Genomic DNA, 17510 nt, shown 5'->3' on the forward strand with positions numbered 1-17510 from the left:
GACAGTTTATGACAGCCAGGTACAGAGCCTACAGTAAGGTCTCCCCTGGCCGGGAAGGTGGATCGGGTGGCCTGGGCCTCCCCAGGGTTCTTGCGGTGGCTTCTAACACAGCCAGCTCCTCTGCCTGTCTGGCCTCCATTAGTGTCACCTGCTGTTCCAGCTTCCGCCGTTGCTCTTCCTGCTTCTGGTGGGCTCCCCGGAAGGCCAGAACCAGGGTGCTAGAGGGGGTAAGGGTACTGAGCCAGGAAACAGCCCCCCACCCCACCCAAGACAGGGCCTATGTACTCCCAGATTTGGTCTTCCTGGGGTCCCAGCATCACTCAGCAGGGGCTGACACTCATCAGGCACCAAAGAAGGTATGGGATGAAACACCTTACAGGAGGGAAGCTGGGAGCCAGGGATGCTCCTGCGGTCACCAGGGGAGGTACAGGGCAGGGGAACCCACCTGTGAGCCTTACATAAATCACTGTTCAGCTCAGCACTCTGAACACGTCTGGCTCGCCCCTTCTGAGCCACCTGTTCCAGCTCCTCCCGCAGAGACTGCAGCTGCTCCCGCAGGCCCAGGGCCCTGGGGCAGGTGTGGGGAGAGAAGGACTCATAGCCACAGCCAGTCCTATCTTCCCTCCATCCATCCACCTGCCCACAGTGTTTCCATGGGTACACACCTGTACATGGATGCACACCCAGCCTAGTGCTGCTGCATACAACACCCCCAAGGACTCTCACATATGCACCACCATCACCACCCCCAGACCAAATATCCCCCAACCCAGGATCCAGGAACATACCGGGTGAGTGATGCCGACAATTGCTGAGCTAGCTCCTCTGGATCTTGAACTTTGCCCATCTGACCTCCACCAGTGCCCCCGCTGCCACTAGGGACAGCAGGGCCCTGAGGGAAGCAGAAGAAAGAGAAGTGGCATTGGCCAAGGCCAAGTGTGTGCTCAGGTCAAGCTGAATGTTGAAGATGCCTAGACAGTGGCAGCCTTGCCCTCACAGAGACCCCAGTCTAATGAGATATCCCAATGAAGACAAAATTACCCCCTAACAAGGGAAATAAATAACGGGATCTCATCTGAAGGCAATTCATGAGGGCTTCCTGAAGGAGGTGATGTCTGAGCTCAGAGCTGCAGTAAGTCAAAGACTTAACTAGACAAAAAGGGAAGTGCCCAAGATCCTGGCAGGGGCACAGCAGGTACAAAAACGTGAAGGTGGGAGAGATGATTCAAAAGGGGGCTCCAAAAGCCGCTGAAGGCTTTAAGCAGAAGGCAGGCATGATAATACAGCAAGGGGCAAAAGGGAAGGACTCAGGGAGGCAGCTAGAACCAAACTTTAGGAAAAGAGGAAGCATGGGCTGGGGCTATTGGAGTAGAGAGGGGGTAGTATGAACAGGCCTGGGGGCTAGGAAGAAGTTACAGGCTTAAGTGGAAGACACTAAATCCTTTGGAGCTTAACGAGCTCAATACCCTCAAAGAAAGAAACCCCAAAGCACAGAGTGTGAACTTTGACCTGCAGCTTACCATTCAACTCATTTATTTGTACAGAAATGGAAACTGAGGCTCCGAGGGGGCTGTGCTTAGCCAGAGCCACCTAGCCAGTAGTATATTGCTTCCCTACCAGGTCCAAGCAGAGTCGCTCACCTGGGACCATGCCTCCTCATCTCCACTGCTTCCGCCGCCACTGCTGTCACCACCACTGCTGTTGGCCCCACCAGTCCGGAGCTGTGCCCGCTCCCACCGCAGCTGCTCCAGCAGGAGCACATGGGCTGGGCCCTGGGCTCGGAGGGCGGCCTCCCGCAGCTCTAGACCCCGCTTTTCCCGCCGCACCAGCTGTAGCCTCAGCATCAGGTCTTCCAGCGTCTCCTAAGAAACCAAGGCGGGCAGAGAATTTGTGCCTTTAGGGTCAACTGCTAGGAAAACTGCAGCCTCAAGAGGCAGCCACTGAGTGTGGGCAAGAACTGAAACCCTCACCATGATCTTGTGTGGTGGAAAATATCCTCCTCCCATTAAAAACTACAACTGTAGATAAATGGCAGTTCAGAGAGGGCATGTATCCTAGACAAGGTTAAATAGCAGCTCAGTGGAAGGGTCTGGAGTTTGTCCAACTCCAGAACCTTACGTCTTTCATGCCAGGCTGCAAACCTCAGATTTTGTGTCCCCTGCCCCATTTCTTTTCCATAGGAAGGGTATTTTTGAAAGCCAGATTCAAAGTCTTATGAGAAACTGAATTCCAAAGGACAAACTCCTCTTCATCCCTCAAAACCCCAGCCCCAATTCTCCTCCCTCAGGAAGCCTGACCCCAGCCCAGCAAAGGTACTTAGTCCTTTGGTACTTAGTCCCCCAGTCACATCCCTCTCAGCCTCAGCAAAGGGTTTCGTCCCACCAGGAAAGACTGTCACAGTCACCACCCCCATGTGTACCCGTGTGGCCACCAGGTCCTGCTGGATCTGCATCTTCTCCAACCTGGGTAGGACTGGGCCAGGCTGTGTCCCCAGAATGGCCTGCACCATGGCTTCTGTACAGGGCACAGTGGGCATGGGTGCCAAGGTCGGGCCAGGCTCTGGGGGAATCTTCACCAGAGCACGGCGCTCCTGGAGACGCTGGACATAGCCTCGGAGCTGGGTGGCTACCTCCTGTGATGTGGGCCTATCCACACTGCTGCCCTCAGGGCTACAGAAAACAGAAGAGGGCTGTCAACACTAGCAGGCATGGCTGTGCTAACTTCATGCCAACCCTGGTGGGCTCCATCATCTTCCATCTCACTGACCACGATGGGTCCTATGCCACCTGTTGTGGGTGCTGTCTCACTAACATGGAGGGCACCATAATGTAAACCCCAATGGGCACCATCATCTATGAAGAAAACGTAGTGAATACCATCACACCGATGGGCACCGTCTCTCATGCCAACATAGTGGATGCCCCATCACACCAACCCAATGGGCATCATCGCTCAGCTTACCAGCCCTATTTGACAGCATCATGACAACCCCATTAAGCACCATCATGCCAGTGCTAATCCGTGAGCACCATCATCCACCTTCATACCAACCCTGGTGGGTCCTATATGCCAACCCCAATGGCTGTCAACGACGATGACAAATTTGTTGAGTAGTAACCGGCCAATTCCAGTCAGGTTTCCACAGGGCCAGCTCTGGGAGTCCTATTCTCCAATCAAGACCCCATTCACTGGCCCACCCAGTTTCTGGGGTCCCTAGGGGTACCTTGGCTGGGGACCCCACAGTGTCCCTCCATCCATGGCAGCCTCCTCTTGGGCCAGCAGCCTCTGAGCCTCCTTCTCAGCTGCCTGCAGGTCACTGTTGGGGACTTCTTCTGCTCCCGAGTACACCTCCCGGAGAGTGAGCAGAACCGCATACGCCTCCGCACAGTGCTCACTGTGGGACACTGATTCTGAGCCTCCAGGACACCCAGCCCCATCTTTTTAAGTAGGTGATATTTCCACTTGCTTTCCCAGCCCCACCCCAGGGAGGGCATGCAAAGCCCTTCAGCACCCTTGGACTAAAACTGCCTTCAATTAATTTCTGTGGTGGGGGAAAGCGCTTACGTGGGGGGGCCCTGCCTCTCTTTGTGGATCAGCAGCGTTCTCTGAGCACACCCATTCCATTCCCAGCCAGTGACATCAGGAAGGGGGTGCACCGACCTGTACTGCAAGGCCAGACGTAGTGCTGTGGCCTCAGCCTCCCGCTGGCCCAGCTGCATGCTGAGGCCCTCACACCAGCCCTTGTATCCCTGGAGGACAGCTGATAGCAGACGGTTGAAGCATTTGAGCTTCTGGATGTTCCTGACTCCAAAGGTAGGGAAGAGGGAAAGGGAGAGAACTCGTGAGGCAGTCAGGATCCACTGATCTCCAACCTCCTCCCCCCACCCCAACCCCCACTCTAGCTCCACATTCTTGGGTATATATCCCAGCTGAGGAGGGCACCAGTGCCCTAACGAGCTCCGCATGTGTGGCTCTTACCCCTGGAGCTGCTCTATCTGTGCTTCCATGATGTGTGTCTCAGGGGCAAGGGGCTGGGTGGGAAGAGGCCCATGGATCTGGGCACTGGAATCACTCTGGAGGCGCTGGAGCAGGGGGTGAGACAGGGAGAAGGGGTCCTGCAGCAAGAGGGGACTTTGATTCACCCAGATTGTCATCAAGAGCCCAGCACCATGGGTTTAGGCTTTCCCAACCCCAGAAGCTGATGGATCACATGACCAGAATTTGAGTCTCACTGCCCCAAACCCTAAGGATCTCAAGATGGTGGTTTTGAGTTTCCCACACTCACCTGAGTGGTCCAGGGCTCTGCGTCAGCCCCAGAGCTGCTGGAACCACTGCCTGAGCCACCTGCTTGGCCGTAGGAGGGAGGTGGGAAGGGCTCCACCCTCAGCAGGGAATCCTGCAGCTCCTGAACCTGGGGTGCATGGGGGATGTCAGGCGTGGGGTCTCCAAATACTCACTAGCCCTCCCTAAGATCTGTTCTTGGGGAAGTGGCAAGAACCCCATCTGGAAGGCAGGAGCCCCAGATACTCACTGCGCCAAATCCCTCACTATGTGACCTTGGGCGAATCACATAGCCACTTAAGACTTCTCTTTCTTTAGACATACAGATAGCCCACAGGACATGAAAAGGTGCTCAACATCACTAATCATCAGGGAAATGCATATCAAAACCACAATGAGATATCACCCGACACCTGTTAGGATGTCTATTATCAAAAAGACAAGAAATGACAAATGTTGGTGAGGATGTGGAGAAAAGGGAACCCTCGTGTACCATTGGGATTGTACATGGGTACAGATACTGTGGAAAACAGTACGGAGGGTCCTCAAAAACTAAAAATAGAACTACCATTGGATCCAGAAATCCCACTTGTGCGTATTTATCCAAAAGAAACAAAAAACACTAATTCAAAAAGATGTATGCACCCCTATGTTCATTGCAGCATTATTTACAATAGCCCAAGACATGGAACCAACTCATGTGTTCGTCAATAGACAAATGGATAAAGAAGATGTAGATATACAAAGGAATATTACTCAGCCTTAAAAAGGAATGAAATCCTGCCATTTATGACGACATGGATGAATGTTTAGATCCTTATGCTCAGTGAGATAAGTCAGAAAGACAACTACTATATGATCTTACTTTATGTGGAATCTAAACACAAAACATAACACCGAACTCATAGGAATAGACTGGAGGTTGTCAGAAGTGGAGAGTGAGGGTGAAATTAAAAGAAAAAAAAAAAAAAGCAAACTTCTCTTTCCAGCCAGGAAATGAGCCCTACCCTGTAGGGGAGTGGGCCCCACCCCTTGCTCTGGGCTCCCAAAGCCCCAGTCTTGCCACCTGGAGATGAAGGCCTGCTCTCTGCGACCTCCATCAGCCACATGGCTTTAGGTTCCATCCACATGCTGAGGACTCCTCTAGACTTCGTGCCCACACCTGCCAGCTCCACCTTCAACATCACCCAGAATCTGCTCACTTCTCACCACCTCCACAACTTCCACCATCTGGCAATGGGACCAGTGCCTCCTCCCGATTCTCCATAATTCCACCCTCACCCCCACACCCTGTTCCTCCCAGGGTAACCAGGGGGTGGCTGTGAACACCTGCATCAGGTCGCCACCCTCCCCTGCTCAGAACACTCTGAAGCTCCCACCTCACTCCCAACAAAAGCTCAAATCCTCCCTACAGCCCTCGAGGCTCTGCAGGAACTGCCCTTTCATCTTCCTGCCCTAATCTCCTCCCACTCACCCCCGTAATGGTTTTCTCACTGCTTCTCAAACATACCAATCACACTCCCACCTCAGGGCCTTTGCATATGCTGTTCCCTCTGCCTGGAATGCTCTTCCCCCAGATCTTTGCATGGCTCCTCTATCACCTCCTTGAGGTCCTTATTCAAGTGTCACCTCATCTGTAGGCCTCCCTGATCACCTTAACTAAGATTGCAAGGGACCTGCGTCTGTTGGGGCTCAGACGTCAATGCTGCATAAACGTTTTTCAAATGAACAAGTGATTGATCATCACTTATGCCAAGCTGCCTCCTTGCTCAGACAGGGAGCCCTGGGAGGCAGGGCTGCCCCACTCACCTCTCTTTGCAGCATCTCCTTCTCCGTCTGGATGGCCTCCAAGGAAGCCTGCATGTTGATTAGCTCGTCCTCGCGATTGCCCAGGGCCAAACGCAGCCAGGCATTCTTCTCAGCCAGACAGGCCACCTCCCGCTGACAGCCTCCTGCCCCATCATGCTCCAGAGATGAAGGCCTTGGTCCGCCCTCAGTTCTGCCCTCTGCCTCTATTGGCCTAGGACAGCTCAGGGTCTGGCAGCGCCAGGCAGCAGCTGCCGCCTCCAGCGAGCTCAGAGCATGCTGGAGAGTCTGAAAAACGTCAGTGGCTCCAGGTCCAGAGGAGACAGTCTCCCCATCCCATGGGGCTATCTCTGGGGCTTGGTGGGCTTCTTCTGCAGGCTCATGAGGGCCCTCGGGGGCTGGGGCCAGGCCCCTGTTAGAGTCCCCATCAGACTCTTTGTCGGTTCTGTGAAGAGGTGAGAAATGGAAGGTTCTGGAAATGGGGACATCTGAGGTGGCTGGCACAAGGCAGCTGTGTATCACGGTCAGGGCTGCATCAGGCAGGGTCTTGTAAGTCAGGCTGAGTAGGGCAATGGGGAGCCCTGGTGTGTGTGTGAGCAGGGATGGGGGAAACACATAGAGCTATAGGTGGGAAAGAGCCAAGTAGAGGCAACAGACCGAGAGGGCCTTACCTGCTCCCCAGGCCCTGCTCACTCTCTTCCTCCTCAGGGCCCAGCAGCTCCGGATTGCAGCTTTCCTGCGATGGCACAGGGCCCAGCTCAGAGCTTCCACTAGCTGCCTCGATCTCCTCTGTACTTTCTGCCACAGGGTCCAGCTCACCCTGCAAATGACCACTTGTGCTGAGCTCTGAGCCAGGCAGGGCTGGGTCCTGGGGCCCCACTGAGCTGGCTGTGGCAGGGAGGGAGAACACTTACAGGTGGCGCATGCCTCCCTCGCCGGCTCCGGGGCCGTGTGGCTCTGGCACTCATTGCTCTCCAGAAATCAGTGTTCTTTGAATCCTCCTCCTTCGTTCCCCACTAAAAGCACAACCTGATCTCAGCTCTTGCCTTGGTTGTCCTGGGCAAACGACAGCCTCAATTTCCTCTTCTGTGAAATGGACATTGATTTCCCCCCTTCAGAAGGGATCTTGAGTTGTCAATGTTAATTTAACACATTTGAATGCCTCCGTTGACAGACAGCTCACTACCTCTCAAGATTGCCCTGACCTCTCCTTTCTCCTCTGTCTCCTTTATCTTTCACTGCTTTGGTGTCCCCTCCCTTCCCTATCTGAGCCTAGGACAAGGACTTCAAGAATGTCCTCTCCTCCCCAGGGCTCCTGAACCAGAGGTCCCAATCCTGGAGTTGGGTCTCTTCAGCTGGCTCTATTTCTCTGTTCCTCTGGTAGCATCTTGGTCGGAGGCCTGAGTCCGTGGACGCTCTTGAGGTCACTCTGGCCACTGCCTGCTCAGGCCAGGGCTGGCCAAGGCTGGCCTGGGAGGGACCGGGAAACAGGAAGCCCCCTCCCCTGGTCACATGACTTGTTATTGTGTAGTTTCCTCCTCAAGGACAGCGCCTTCCTCCTCTAGTCCCAGTGGGGGGACACGTGTCCAGCTCCCAAGATGTCCATCCCTCCTCACCTCAGGCCCTAGCTCTTCCACCTCTGAGCCTCAATTTCCTTATCTGTAAATTAGGGGATAAAGACAGCATGTTTCTACAGTGTCATGGGAGTTTTAACAAGCAATTTGCACATGGCCAGGCACCATAGGAGAACTGAATCATAACATGCACTCCTTGTTCCCTATTACCTCTCTCGCAGTCCCATCTCTGCTTTTTCTGCTAGCTGCTGTTTCTCCTACATAAATGCTGGATTCCTCAGAGCCTAGAGTCCTTACATCCTGCCCATTTTTCCTCCATCCACCTCTAATGGGCTTTCTTGTCTCCATCCACAGTCACAGCCCAAGCCTGTACTGTTCCACCTAGATGCCAGCCCAGACCCCTCTCTGGGCTCCCGTCCACTCCCTTCCCCAGCCAGGCCCCAGAGACAAGGATCTTATTATTTCCCTCCCTTGCTCACACACACTCCATTATTCCCTATTGTCTTCGGGAAACATTTCAAGCTCTGCAACCTGACATTCAAGGCCCTTAAAAATTATGCCTGCTCTTGCACCCATGTATACGTCACACTGTAGCCATAAAGGCGCCCTCCATGAACAGCCGAAGGGTCTCAATTCTCTCACGCTCCCAGACCTTTGGCCATGCTCTAACCTCTGCCTGAAACACCCTGTCCTTCCTTCTGCACTTGGATTAACTGTGCAGAGACTGGAGTAACCGGAATCTTCCAGGTCCCACTGACAGACCCTATGAGGCTGAATTTTCCTGCTTACGGAGGGAGAGAAATTGTACTTCTCTGACTTGGGGGTTCGAAGGGGCATTGAAATCCTCATTCTTAGCTTTGCTTCAGCCTTATTAACCTGTGAGAAGTTCTGTCACTTCAAGGCTCTTCCGAGCCTCCAGACTTTTGCCCAGCCAGTTCCTTCTGCCTGGAATGCTTTTTCCCCTCTTGTTTTTCCAGCAAATTCTCCATCCTTCAAGGCTCGCCTACACAGCCCCTCCCGGCTGTCATTAAATCAGCTTAGCAGATGCGGGCAGGCTTAACTCTTACAAATAAAGAAACTGAGGCTCAGAGTGGTTTTTAAATAATTATGGGGCTAAGGGGAGAAGAGTGCATGAAAAAGGAAAGATGGTTTGAAATAGTTTGGGCTTAGTATTTTTGGGGGCGGCTTAGTATTTTTGATTTTTGCAAATATATGTCAAATAAGGAGAATTCAGTAATTGGGAGGGGCCTTGGGGTCTGGGCCACTCCCACCTCAGTCCCGAAAATCCCACCCCTCGCTGAGGTCCAAGTCAGCTCCACCCATCACCAATCAACCCGCTTCTTCTCCTAAATCCCGCCCAATCCTGTCCCACTCAGTTTATCATATTACAGACGAGGCCTTCTCCACCCTTCTGAGCCTAGTCTATCGAAAACCCCAGTCCACTCGGCCTAGTCTCAGCCTAACACGGTCGAAGCGCTGACCAGAGTAGTATGATTCCATCAGAAACATAAAAACTCTGCCTCATCTTGCTTTAGCCAATCATATTCCAGATCCATCCCCACTCAGCCCCACTCCCCTCCATCACCTTCCAAACCCCACCTCCTAGCACAGTCCCAGCCTATCAACTTCCAAGACTCTCCAGCCTCGTCCAGTTCATCGCTCGGCTCTCCCTGCAGCCCGCTGAACTACATTTCCCAGGAGGCGTCGCGGCTGCCCTGCACCACGTCCGGCTGCGAAGATGGCGGCTTCCTAGTGATTCGGCAGCCAAGTTGGAGCAAGTCTCAGGCTACGGTGAGCAGAGAGTTGCGGGGTGAAAGCCTGCGGCTCTCGTCTCTAGAGGCCCAGGTCCTGTAACCCCAGAGATCTAGCCCCTCGCCTCCCTTGAAGCTTCCGCCTTCTAGAATGGTTTTTCCTGCATTCTAGTCTCCATCTCTCTTGCTGCAACTAAGGCTTTGTTTTCCTTAGAGGCTGTGGGAGCTGCAAGGCGCTCAGACACCATCCCGGGCAGCCCGCACCCCTTGCCCAGCTAGGCAAGCCGTTCCATTGGCGTCCTATCTTTCCTCAAAGAGACCTGTAACACCCAGATCTGCGCCCCTCCCTTGTACAGACACCCCTTAGGCAGCCCAGCGCCCACTGGGAAGAATCCCAGACGTTATTCCTTTATTCACCAAAACATTTTCAGTTTCAGATAACAGAAAACACAACTCAATCTGGCTTAAGCAAGAAAAGGAAGTTAGTGGCGTATCGGACTGATCCCAGGCATAGCTGGATTCAAGTGCTCAGAAGTCTGTCTGATCTTTTCTGGGTGAGTATCACTCAGGCAGGCTTTCTTTCCCTTCTTGGAGGCTAAAAAGGCTCCTGGAAGCTCTCAACTTACATCTTTTCAGCTCTGCAACTCTAACGAGCCCCTCTCCCCTAATAGCACTATTGGAAGTCTCAGAGTTGCTCCTCACTGGTCTGTATTTGATCATGTCCCCCTCTCTGAGCCATTCACAGTAGCCACTTATGCTCATTGACCAAGGAGGCAGGGATGGGATTGGCCCTACAGAAAAAACATAAATGGAAGACTATTACCTTAAGTCAGTGGATGCCAGACTGATAAGTATAAAGGCACCCATTCTACCAATGAGGAAACCGAGGCCCTGAGAGGAGTGACTCTTACAGTCAGTAAGTAGCTTGTGCCCTATCCTGCCTGGTAATCAGATGTTTCTGAAATCTCTAAGGGAAGGATTCTGGTTTCTCCCATCCCTGTTTCATTCAGCCACTCAGGAGCCATGGAGGTGGTGGAGCCCAGCAGCCCCACTGAGGAAGAAGAGGAAGAGGAGGAAGATGAGGAGGAGGAGGAGCAGGAGCAGTCAGTGGAGCCAAGGCCCCGCACGCGCTCCAACCCTGAGGGGGCTGAGGACCGGGCCCTGGGGGCCCAGGCCAGTGTGGGCAGCCGCAGTGAGGGTGAGGGTGAGGCGGCCAGTGCTGACGATGGGACCCCTAACCCTCCGGGAGCTGGCCCCAAGCCCTGGCAGGTGCCCCCTCCAGCCCCTGAAGTCCAGGTGCGGACACCAAGGGTCAACTGTCCAGAGAAGGTGGTAAGTGGGAATTCAGCCATCAACTCTGAGGCTTTGGGGAACCTTGGGTTAACATTCTTGTCTTTTGGGATTCGCTCTGCAAACAGTCCTTTTGTACGGGTTTTCTGGGGTTGCCACAACAAAGTACTGCAATCTGGGTGGCTTAAAACAACAGAAATTTATCCTCCCACACTTCTGGAAACCAGAAGCCACAACAATGGGTCACATTCCCTCCGGAGGCTCTAGGGGAGGATCCTTCCTGCCTCTTCCCATTTCGGGTGGCTCCAGGCGTCCTTGGTTTGTGGCTGTATCATTCCAATCTCTGCCTCCATCTTCACACAACCTTCCCCTCTGTCTCTGTATCTCTTCTACTGTCTCTCATAAGGACACTTATCATTAGATCAGATGATCTTATCTCAAAAAACTTTACCTTAATTACATCATTAAAGACCGTAATTCCAAACAAAGTCAGGATTCTGAGGTTCTAAGAGGAAGTATCGTCTGAGGGCCACAATTCAACCTGCTGTACCCTTGTTTTGTTGTTTATGTGTCAGATGTTCTCTGGTTGACTTAGTTACTCATTAACCTAGACTCCTAGTCCAGTGCTCTTTCCCCTTAGCCACTGCCTTCCCAAGTGGATGGCTTGGCTGGGAATTGGGGGCCATCCTAGCTCCTTTTCAGACAGGGCTGCTTAAAGAGGGCCAAGTGTGTGGGGGCTGGTGTTAACATCCAGTCACCAGGCGCTGCCTGTCACAGTGCCCTCACTACCTTCCAACTTCATTGCAGATCATCTGCCTGGACCTGTCAGAGGAAATGTCACTGCCAAAGTTGGAGTCATTCAACGGGTGAGAAGGACATTTTGGGGCTTGAATGTGTAACCACAGCTGGGAGGGGCCCAGCCTGAAAAACACAAGGCCTTCTCTCTGAAACTCACACCATAGTAGTGGTCTGGCCTGGGGCCTGGTAATACGGGAGCGTAAGAACAACAACAACTGGTAATGATATAGTGGTGGCCCATTGGGTTCTGTTCCATGTGCCACCCATGTCACAACAACGACTTGGAAACTCAGAGAAGCAAGTGACTTGCCCAAGGCATCACAGCGAATAAAAAGAGCCAGGATTCAGACTCAGGCTTGGCTGACCTGGAAGTCCTTGCCCTGAGTAACTAGGTCTCTGTGGGGTGGGGTGGCAGGGCCTGGAGAATGCCCAAGGGGCTCTGGGAGATGCTTAAGACAAGCCTGCCTTCCCCTTGCTGGCACCCCTGACCACCCATGACTGAGTGAAGGTATGTAGGGACCTCACAAGGGTCAGATATGAGACCGAGGCTGGCCAGAGAGGAACCCATTGGGAGAGGGCAAGAGCTGGAGATGGTCAGCTTGGCCAGATATGCTGCCCTCTGCAGCATGACCTGGATCTCAGGGCTTTGTTGTGGGCCTGGAGGGGGGGTTCCCCATGATAGACGGGTGAGAGAGCCCTCCTCCCCAGGTCAGCAAACCTCAATGAGCCCCTTCACTCTGTCCCTCCCCAGCTCCAAAACCAATGCCCTCAACGTCTCCCAGAAGATGATTGAGATGTTCGTGCGGACAAAACACAAGATCGACAAAAGCCATGAGTTTGCGCTGGTGGTGGTGAACGATGATACTGCCTGGGTGAGGCTGAGGTGGGGCCAGGCTGCCCTGGGACCCCTGGGGGTGGGGGGAGCACCTTGCTGAGGCCTGTACTTCCCCACAGCTGTCTGGCCTGACCTCAGACCCCCGTGAGCTCTGCAGCTGCCTCTACGACCTGGAGACAGCCTCTTGCTCCACTTTCAGTATCCTTCCAGGCAAGGGCGCCCAGTGGGGGTGGGGAGGGCTGTCCTGTCCTGCCATCCCCAGAACCTGGGAAGTCTGAGCCATGAAGGGGGCCAGCTCATGCTGGCCCGGGTCCAGATCCCAGCTCTGCTGCAACAGGCTTGGGCCAGTCACTTCTCTGACCTCTCAGTTTCTTCATCTGTAAAATGGGAGGCAGACAACCTCCTACCCCATGAGGTCCCAGTGAAGTCGTAACACAGAAGCAAAGCCAGCTGATTTGGACTCTGGATGTCAAAGCTGCACCCACAGGGGAGCACTTCATGCAGGGCCAGTTATACACTCAGTGTTCAGTAAATGACAGTATGTGACTGAAACATCAAAGTCACAACTGCAGCACATTTTATGCTAATTTGAATATGAAATGCTCACATGCAGAACTTAAATAGAATATGATCCTTGTGACTTAGAAAACTGGTGAGTGTTGGGAGGAGGGGAAAGGGACCCCTCGTTCTTTGCTTGGGAGGCGAGCAGCCCCAGCCAGCCCTGAGGGAAAGGGGGGCTTTGAATCACCAAGGGTCTTCAGGGCCTCCAGTGCCGGCCCCCTAGTTTGTGATCTGTGCTGAGGGAAAACAGGGTCAAAGAGGGCAGGAGACAAGGCCAGGGTCACACAGCACATTGCCCACACATTGGTACCTAGCACCAGGCTCAGAGGTGCCAGGGCTCTCTTGGCATCAGGATGAGGCAAGCCACCCACCCCTCCCACCCCTGCTCTGTCACCAGCCTTCTCCTTAGCACCCCCACCAGATTTGGAAGGTCTCTTCAGCCTCATGTAAGTTCTCCCTTCCTGCATCTCACCTTCCTTGTTAGGCCTTTGATGATCCCATGGCGCTCCAGTCCATTGTTTTAACCTGGGGGGCGGGCAGCAGACTTTTTCTATAAAAGGCCAGACAGTAAATAGTCCCACCTTTGAAGACCATATAGTCTGTGTCGTGATGACTCTGCTGTCATAATCGGAAAGCAGCCACAGATCATAGGGACAAGAGTGGGCATGGCCGAGTGCCAGTAAAACCTTACTGATGGAACTGAAATTTGAATTTTATATCGTTTCCACATGTCATGAGATAGTCTTTTGCTTTTTTGTTTCTCTCTGATCATTTAAAAATATAAAATCCATTCTTAGCTTGTGGGCCCCCCTGTTCCAAGCCCCATTATTACCAGCCCCTGATTGTGGGCACATAGCTTGTGTTGCCTTTACCATCATGATTAACTTGGTACAAACATCTCAGCAAATTTTGCAAGTGAACCTATTAGGTAAATTTGCAATGGAGGATATGCTCAATCAAGGTGGGGAGGTGGTGTTTTTAATTTTGCTAGACATTGCCAAAGCACTTTGCCAGAAATTAACTCTGTTTACCTTTCCTGGCACCAGGATTGATCATGCTGCTGAAAAGCTCTATCTGTGTGATAATGGAAGAGGTCACATGTTGCTGTGTTTTTCTTTGAGTCTTTTTTTAATTCATTTTTTTAATTTTAAAATTCATTTTATTTCCATAAAATTTTATTGCATAAATACATAAAAAATTAAGCTAATTTTGAATGGGGCTTAATATTCTTTTCTTTGTTGTTTAAATTTATTTTTTTTATTAGTTTCAGGTGCATAAAACAATGTAGTAGTTAGACGTTTATCATTTATATCTCTCACATTTTTAATTCATCTTTAAGGCATTTGATATTCCCTCAGTGATTTGTCTGTCCCCTTTACCTGTTTTTCTGCGAGGATGTCTTGTTGATGATCAAGCTTGCTTTTTACATAGAAAGGACCTCAGCCCTCGGCCTAGTGTAGTCTGCCTGACATGAGATCCATCTGTGGCCAAGTAGGGAAGTGTGTGCTGACTTAGCATACAATATCAGGTCCCTGCCTAAGTGTCTTCTGGCTTGGTGGGGCAGGGCCAACTCCACATAGTAATGAAGGAGGGGAGGCTCAGGGTGGCCAGAGCAGGAGCAGGCCCCAGCTTTGGGGTTAGCAAAGCCTCCCTGATGGAACAGGAGAGGTCAGGCAGAAGGGTGAGGCTGGGGAGGTGCTCTGGGCAGAGGGAACAGCATGTGGGAAAGCTCAGAGGTAGCATTGAACTTGGGAGGGCTCGAGTGGGGCCTTGTGTGCCCCTCAAGAGTGATGATGGGGTGGGGGAGAACCCCCAGAGTGTGCTCTGACTTGTTCCCTCCCTCTCCACTGTGCAGCCAACAGAAGACCGAGCTGCCAGTCACGGAGAATGTACAGACGATCCCACCCCCATACGTGGTCCGCACCATCCTCGTCTACAGCCGCCCGCCCTGCCAGCCCCAGTTCTCCCTGACTGAGCCCATGAAGGTGAATGAGGCCTGGGAGAGGGTGGTGAGACACCAGGAGGGACTTCCTGAGCATAAGATCTGGGGCACCTACAGGCAGGTTCCCAGAGTCCAAGGCAAAAGTTGGGGAATTGTGGCCATGGGGGCACGGGGAGATCTGAGTCCCAAAGGCTAGTGTTCTTCCCTACAGAAAATGTTCCAGTGCCCGTATTTCTTCTTCGATGTCGTTTACATCCACAATGGCGCTGAAGAGAAGGAGGAGGAGATGAGCTGGAAGGTGAGGCTGTGGCAGGTGTGGGTGGTAGGTGGGTATAGATGGGATGTCTCCTAACGCACCTATCCTGGGCCTGGGGGACCCTACCTCCTATAACCTGGTCACTCAGTCATTCAACAATCATTTCCACATGTCTGCTGGGAGCTTTGGGAGCTGTTTGAACATTGGCCCTGAGAGCACATAGGATCCTGCCCACCTCATCCCCAACATCTGCTTCTCTCTCTTTCTGTACCTTCTGCTTGGAGCACCCTTTCATCCCTACCTCTCCAGGTCCTGCTGGGTATTCACGTCCTAGCCCTGAGCTAGCTATGGGACCTCAAGAGTGAACCATTTATGTCTCTGAGCCTGTTTACCCAACTGTGAATAGAGGGAGTTGAGACCAGCTTCTATTCATACCTCAGTATCTAAGCCAAAAGTCTCTACCCTGGAAAGCCTTCCCTCCTCTTCAAGGAAGATCATGGGGGTTGGGGGGCAGTCTGCATCCAACTGTCTCCAGACTGGGGGCTCCAGGACTGAGATCTCTCAGTGTCCCTAACACTGGGTGGGTGGTAGGGAATGATTTCTGCCTGGCAAACTCCTCTTCACCCTTCAGAACCCACCCCTGATGTTCCTTCCTCTGGGAAACCCTCCAGGGCAAGGAGGCTCTATTAAGGGAGCCCCTGCCTGAAGAGCCCCTTCCTGGCCCCACAGGACATGTTTGCCTTCATGGGCAGCCTGGATACCAAGGGCACCAGCTACAAGTATGAAGTGGCGCTGGCTGGGCCAGCCCTCGAGTTGCACAACTGTATGGCCAAGCTGCTGGCTCATCCACTGCAGCGGCCCTGTCAGAGCCATGCCTCCTACAGCCTGCTGGAGGAGGACGATGAAGCCACTGAGGTTGAGGCCACTGTCTGAACCATCCCTGTGCATCCAACCTTCTCGTACAATTAAACCATTGGCCTAGAGTGCTGGTTCTCAAACTGGGCCCCATGGAACCCCTGGGGCGGGGAGCTTCAAGGAGGTACCCAGGGTACTTGGGAGCCCTTGAAGGAAACCCAAGATTCCAGCAAGCATCCCAGGGACTGTGGGCACCCATTCTCCATGTTTCCCAGGCCACATTGTGCTCCCCAGTTTATCAGTTGTAATTTTTGTTCTTCTCTGTGTGATTTTTGTCATCAGAATAAAAATCTGAGAAATCCCTAAGCCAGGTCTACACCAATCACCTTGTGTTAATTGGGATCTTGGTTGCAAGTGACAGAAAACCCACCCACTGAGCAGAAAGGGAAATGGCTTGGTTCTTGTGGATGAAAAGCCAAGGTGTAGCTTCAGGAATGGCTCTATTCAGCTGTTCAGACAACATTGCCCTTGGGGTGGAGTGAAATACCCTGCATGGTTGGTGTTCAGGGTGCCCTGCTTTCCTCCCAATCTGTGGAAAGGGGTGAAATGGCTGTGTCGATTTCAGGAAAGAAAATACCAAGAAGGGCTCGTGGTGGCTGAAGGGACTCAAATTGAAAAACAGAGCAAATGGCCTCGCAGCCATTGCTGATTAGGGGCCTCTCACAGAAGCGGGGCTTTTGGGAGAAGCCTGCACTAAACTGCAGTTTGCACTGAACTACCTTCCTGCATCCTGTTCCTCCTGCTTGAACCAACCCTTATGAAGGAGTTCCCGGGATCATATTTCAACTAATAGGACGGAGACGTACCCCCCCACACCATCCAATCGGAATTGTGTAGTTATATCTTCAATAGCTTTGACCAATTAGAATAACTCCGTTCTGGCCAATCAGGATAGTGCTCTTTGTACCAATCAAATTAAGGATTTGTTGTCTTCATTTGCATGAGAACCGGCCAATCGACCAAGGGCAGGGAGAACCATCTCTGTCAGTTACCCTCTGGCTGGGAAGTGCTTATTCCTTTAGTACCAGAGAGTGTGGGTTCCTGGCTGGAGCTGAAATACTGAAAGCAGTGTGCTGGAGGGGGCCGTGTTGTTCCATATTAACGTGTTTGCTGAGTTGTTTCCTCCCCCACTGCCCCCCAAGTTGGGGATTCTTATTGTCCCTGCAGTGTCACCCAATGACCATTGGTTGTACGGCTGTAACAACTCCTCAAACCCCAGCCCTGGTGAAGTGAGGGCTCCCAGCACCCCCATATGGGTCATGGCCAGAGCCCTGGCGTGCTTTGCTTGTCCAGGCCTGGATCAAGCCTCTTGTGAGGAAGGGGGCGTTACAGCTCCACCAGGGAAGTGTGTGAATGCTCCTCAGAAGAAGGGAGACAAGACAGAGACACAACAGATTCATCATTCAACAATCTTCCTGGGAAATGAGCAACTGTGAAAAAAGTTCAGCTACATTTTCAGTTTCATACAAAATGAAATTAGCTTTACTGAGCAACAGCTTTT

At 52.5% G+C, this 17510-nt stretch overlaps 2 protein-coding genes across 4 annotated transcripts; one reads left to right on the top strand and one right to left on the bottom strand.

The window, feature by feature from the left end:
* Positions 1 to 7526, bottom strand: USHBP1 (USH1 protein network component harmonin binding protein 1). 2 transcript variants are annotated; one of them, XM_033134931.1, is made up of 12 exons: positions 7002 to 7526; positions 6759 to 6907; positions 6091 to 6532; positions 4286 to 4411; positions 3979 to 4115; positions 3661 to 3801; positions 3224 to 3394; positions 2420 to 2669; positions 1641 to 1862; positions 789 to 892; positions 446 to 568; positions 1 to 218 (listed from the first exon to the last, which is right to left on the bottom strand). In XM_033134931.1, the coding sequence occupies exons 1-12, from the start codon at positions 7053 to 7055 to the stop codon at positions 29 to 31; spliced, it is 2109 nt and encodes a 702-aa protein (XP_032990822.1). In that variant the 5' UTR covers positions 7056 to 7526; the 3' UTR covers positions 1 to 28. The 2 variants fall into 2 exon arrangements, with proteins under 2 accessions (XP_032990822.1, XP_032990823.1); XM_033134932.1 differs by having other exon boundaries at positions 55 to 218; positions 459 to 568.
* A 1795-nt stretch (positions 7527 to 9321) lies between these two features.
* Positions 9322 to 16318, top strand: BABAM1 (BRISC and BRCA1 A complex member 1). Of its 2 annotated transcripts, none has more exons than XM_033134933.1 (10): positions 9322 to 9452; positions 9844 to 9966; positions 10423 to 10744; positions 11510 to 11568; positions 12252 to 12372; positions 12455 to 12533; positions 13318 to 13342; positions 14752 to 14881; positions 15050 to 15136; positions 15824 to 16318. In XM_033134933.1, exons 3-10 carry the CDS (start codon positions 10436 to 10438, stop codon positions 16025 to 16027), a joined length of 1014 nt encoding a protein of 337 aa, XP_032990824.1. In that variant the 5' UTR covers positions 9322 to 9452; positions 9844 to 9966; positions 10423 to 10435; the 3' UTR covers positions 16028 to 16318. The 2 variants fall into 2 exon arrangements, with proteins under 2 accessions (XP_032990824.1, XP_032990825.1); XM_033134934.1 differs by having other exon boundaries at positions 9351 to 9452; positions 9850 to 9966.
* Positions 16319 to 17510: the final 1192 nt, after the last annotated feature.

The sequence above is a fragment of the Rhinolophus ferrumequinum genome, chromosome 18 (assembly GCF_004115265.2).
Source record: "Rhinolophus ferrumequinum isolate MPI-CBG mRhiFer1 chromosome 18, mRhiFer1_v1.p, whole genome shotgun sequence".
Classification (NCBI taxonomy): domain Eukaryota; kingdom Metazoa; phylum Chordata; class Mammalia; order Chiroptera; family Rhinolophidae; genus Rhinolophus; species Rhinolophus ferrumequinum.

Coding starts and splice junctions, on each gene's coding strand:
- USHBP1 (XM_033134931.1), bottom strand. CDS start 7,055: ATGAGTGCCAGAGCCACACGGCCCCGGAGCCGGCGAGGGAGGCATGCG. Junction 3,802..3,978: donor CAGATAGAGCAGCTCCAGGG/GTAAGAGCCACA, acceptor CTTTGGAGTCAG/GAACATCCAGAAGCTCAAAT. Junction 569..788: donor TTGTCGGCATCACTCACCCG/GTATGTTCCTGG, acceptor CACCTGCCCCAG/GGCCCTGGGCCTGCGGGAGC.
- BABAM1 (XM_033134933.1), top strand. CDS start 10,436: ATGGAGGTGGTGGAGCCCAGCAGCCCCACTGAGGAAGAAGAGGAAGAG. Junction 11,569..12,251: donor AAGTTGGAGTCATTCAACGG/GTGAGAAGGACA, acceptor GTCCCTCCCCAG/CTCCAAAACCAATGCCCTCA. Junction 14,882..15,049: donor CCCTGACTGAGCCCATGAAG/GTGAATGAGGCC, acceptor TCTTCCCTACAG/AAAATGTTCCAGTGCCCGTA.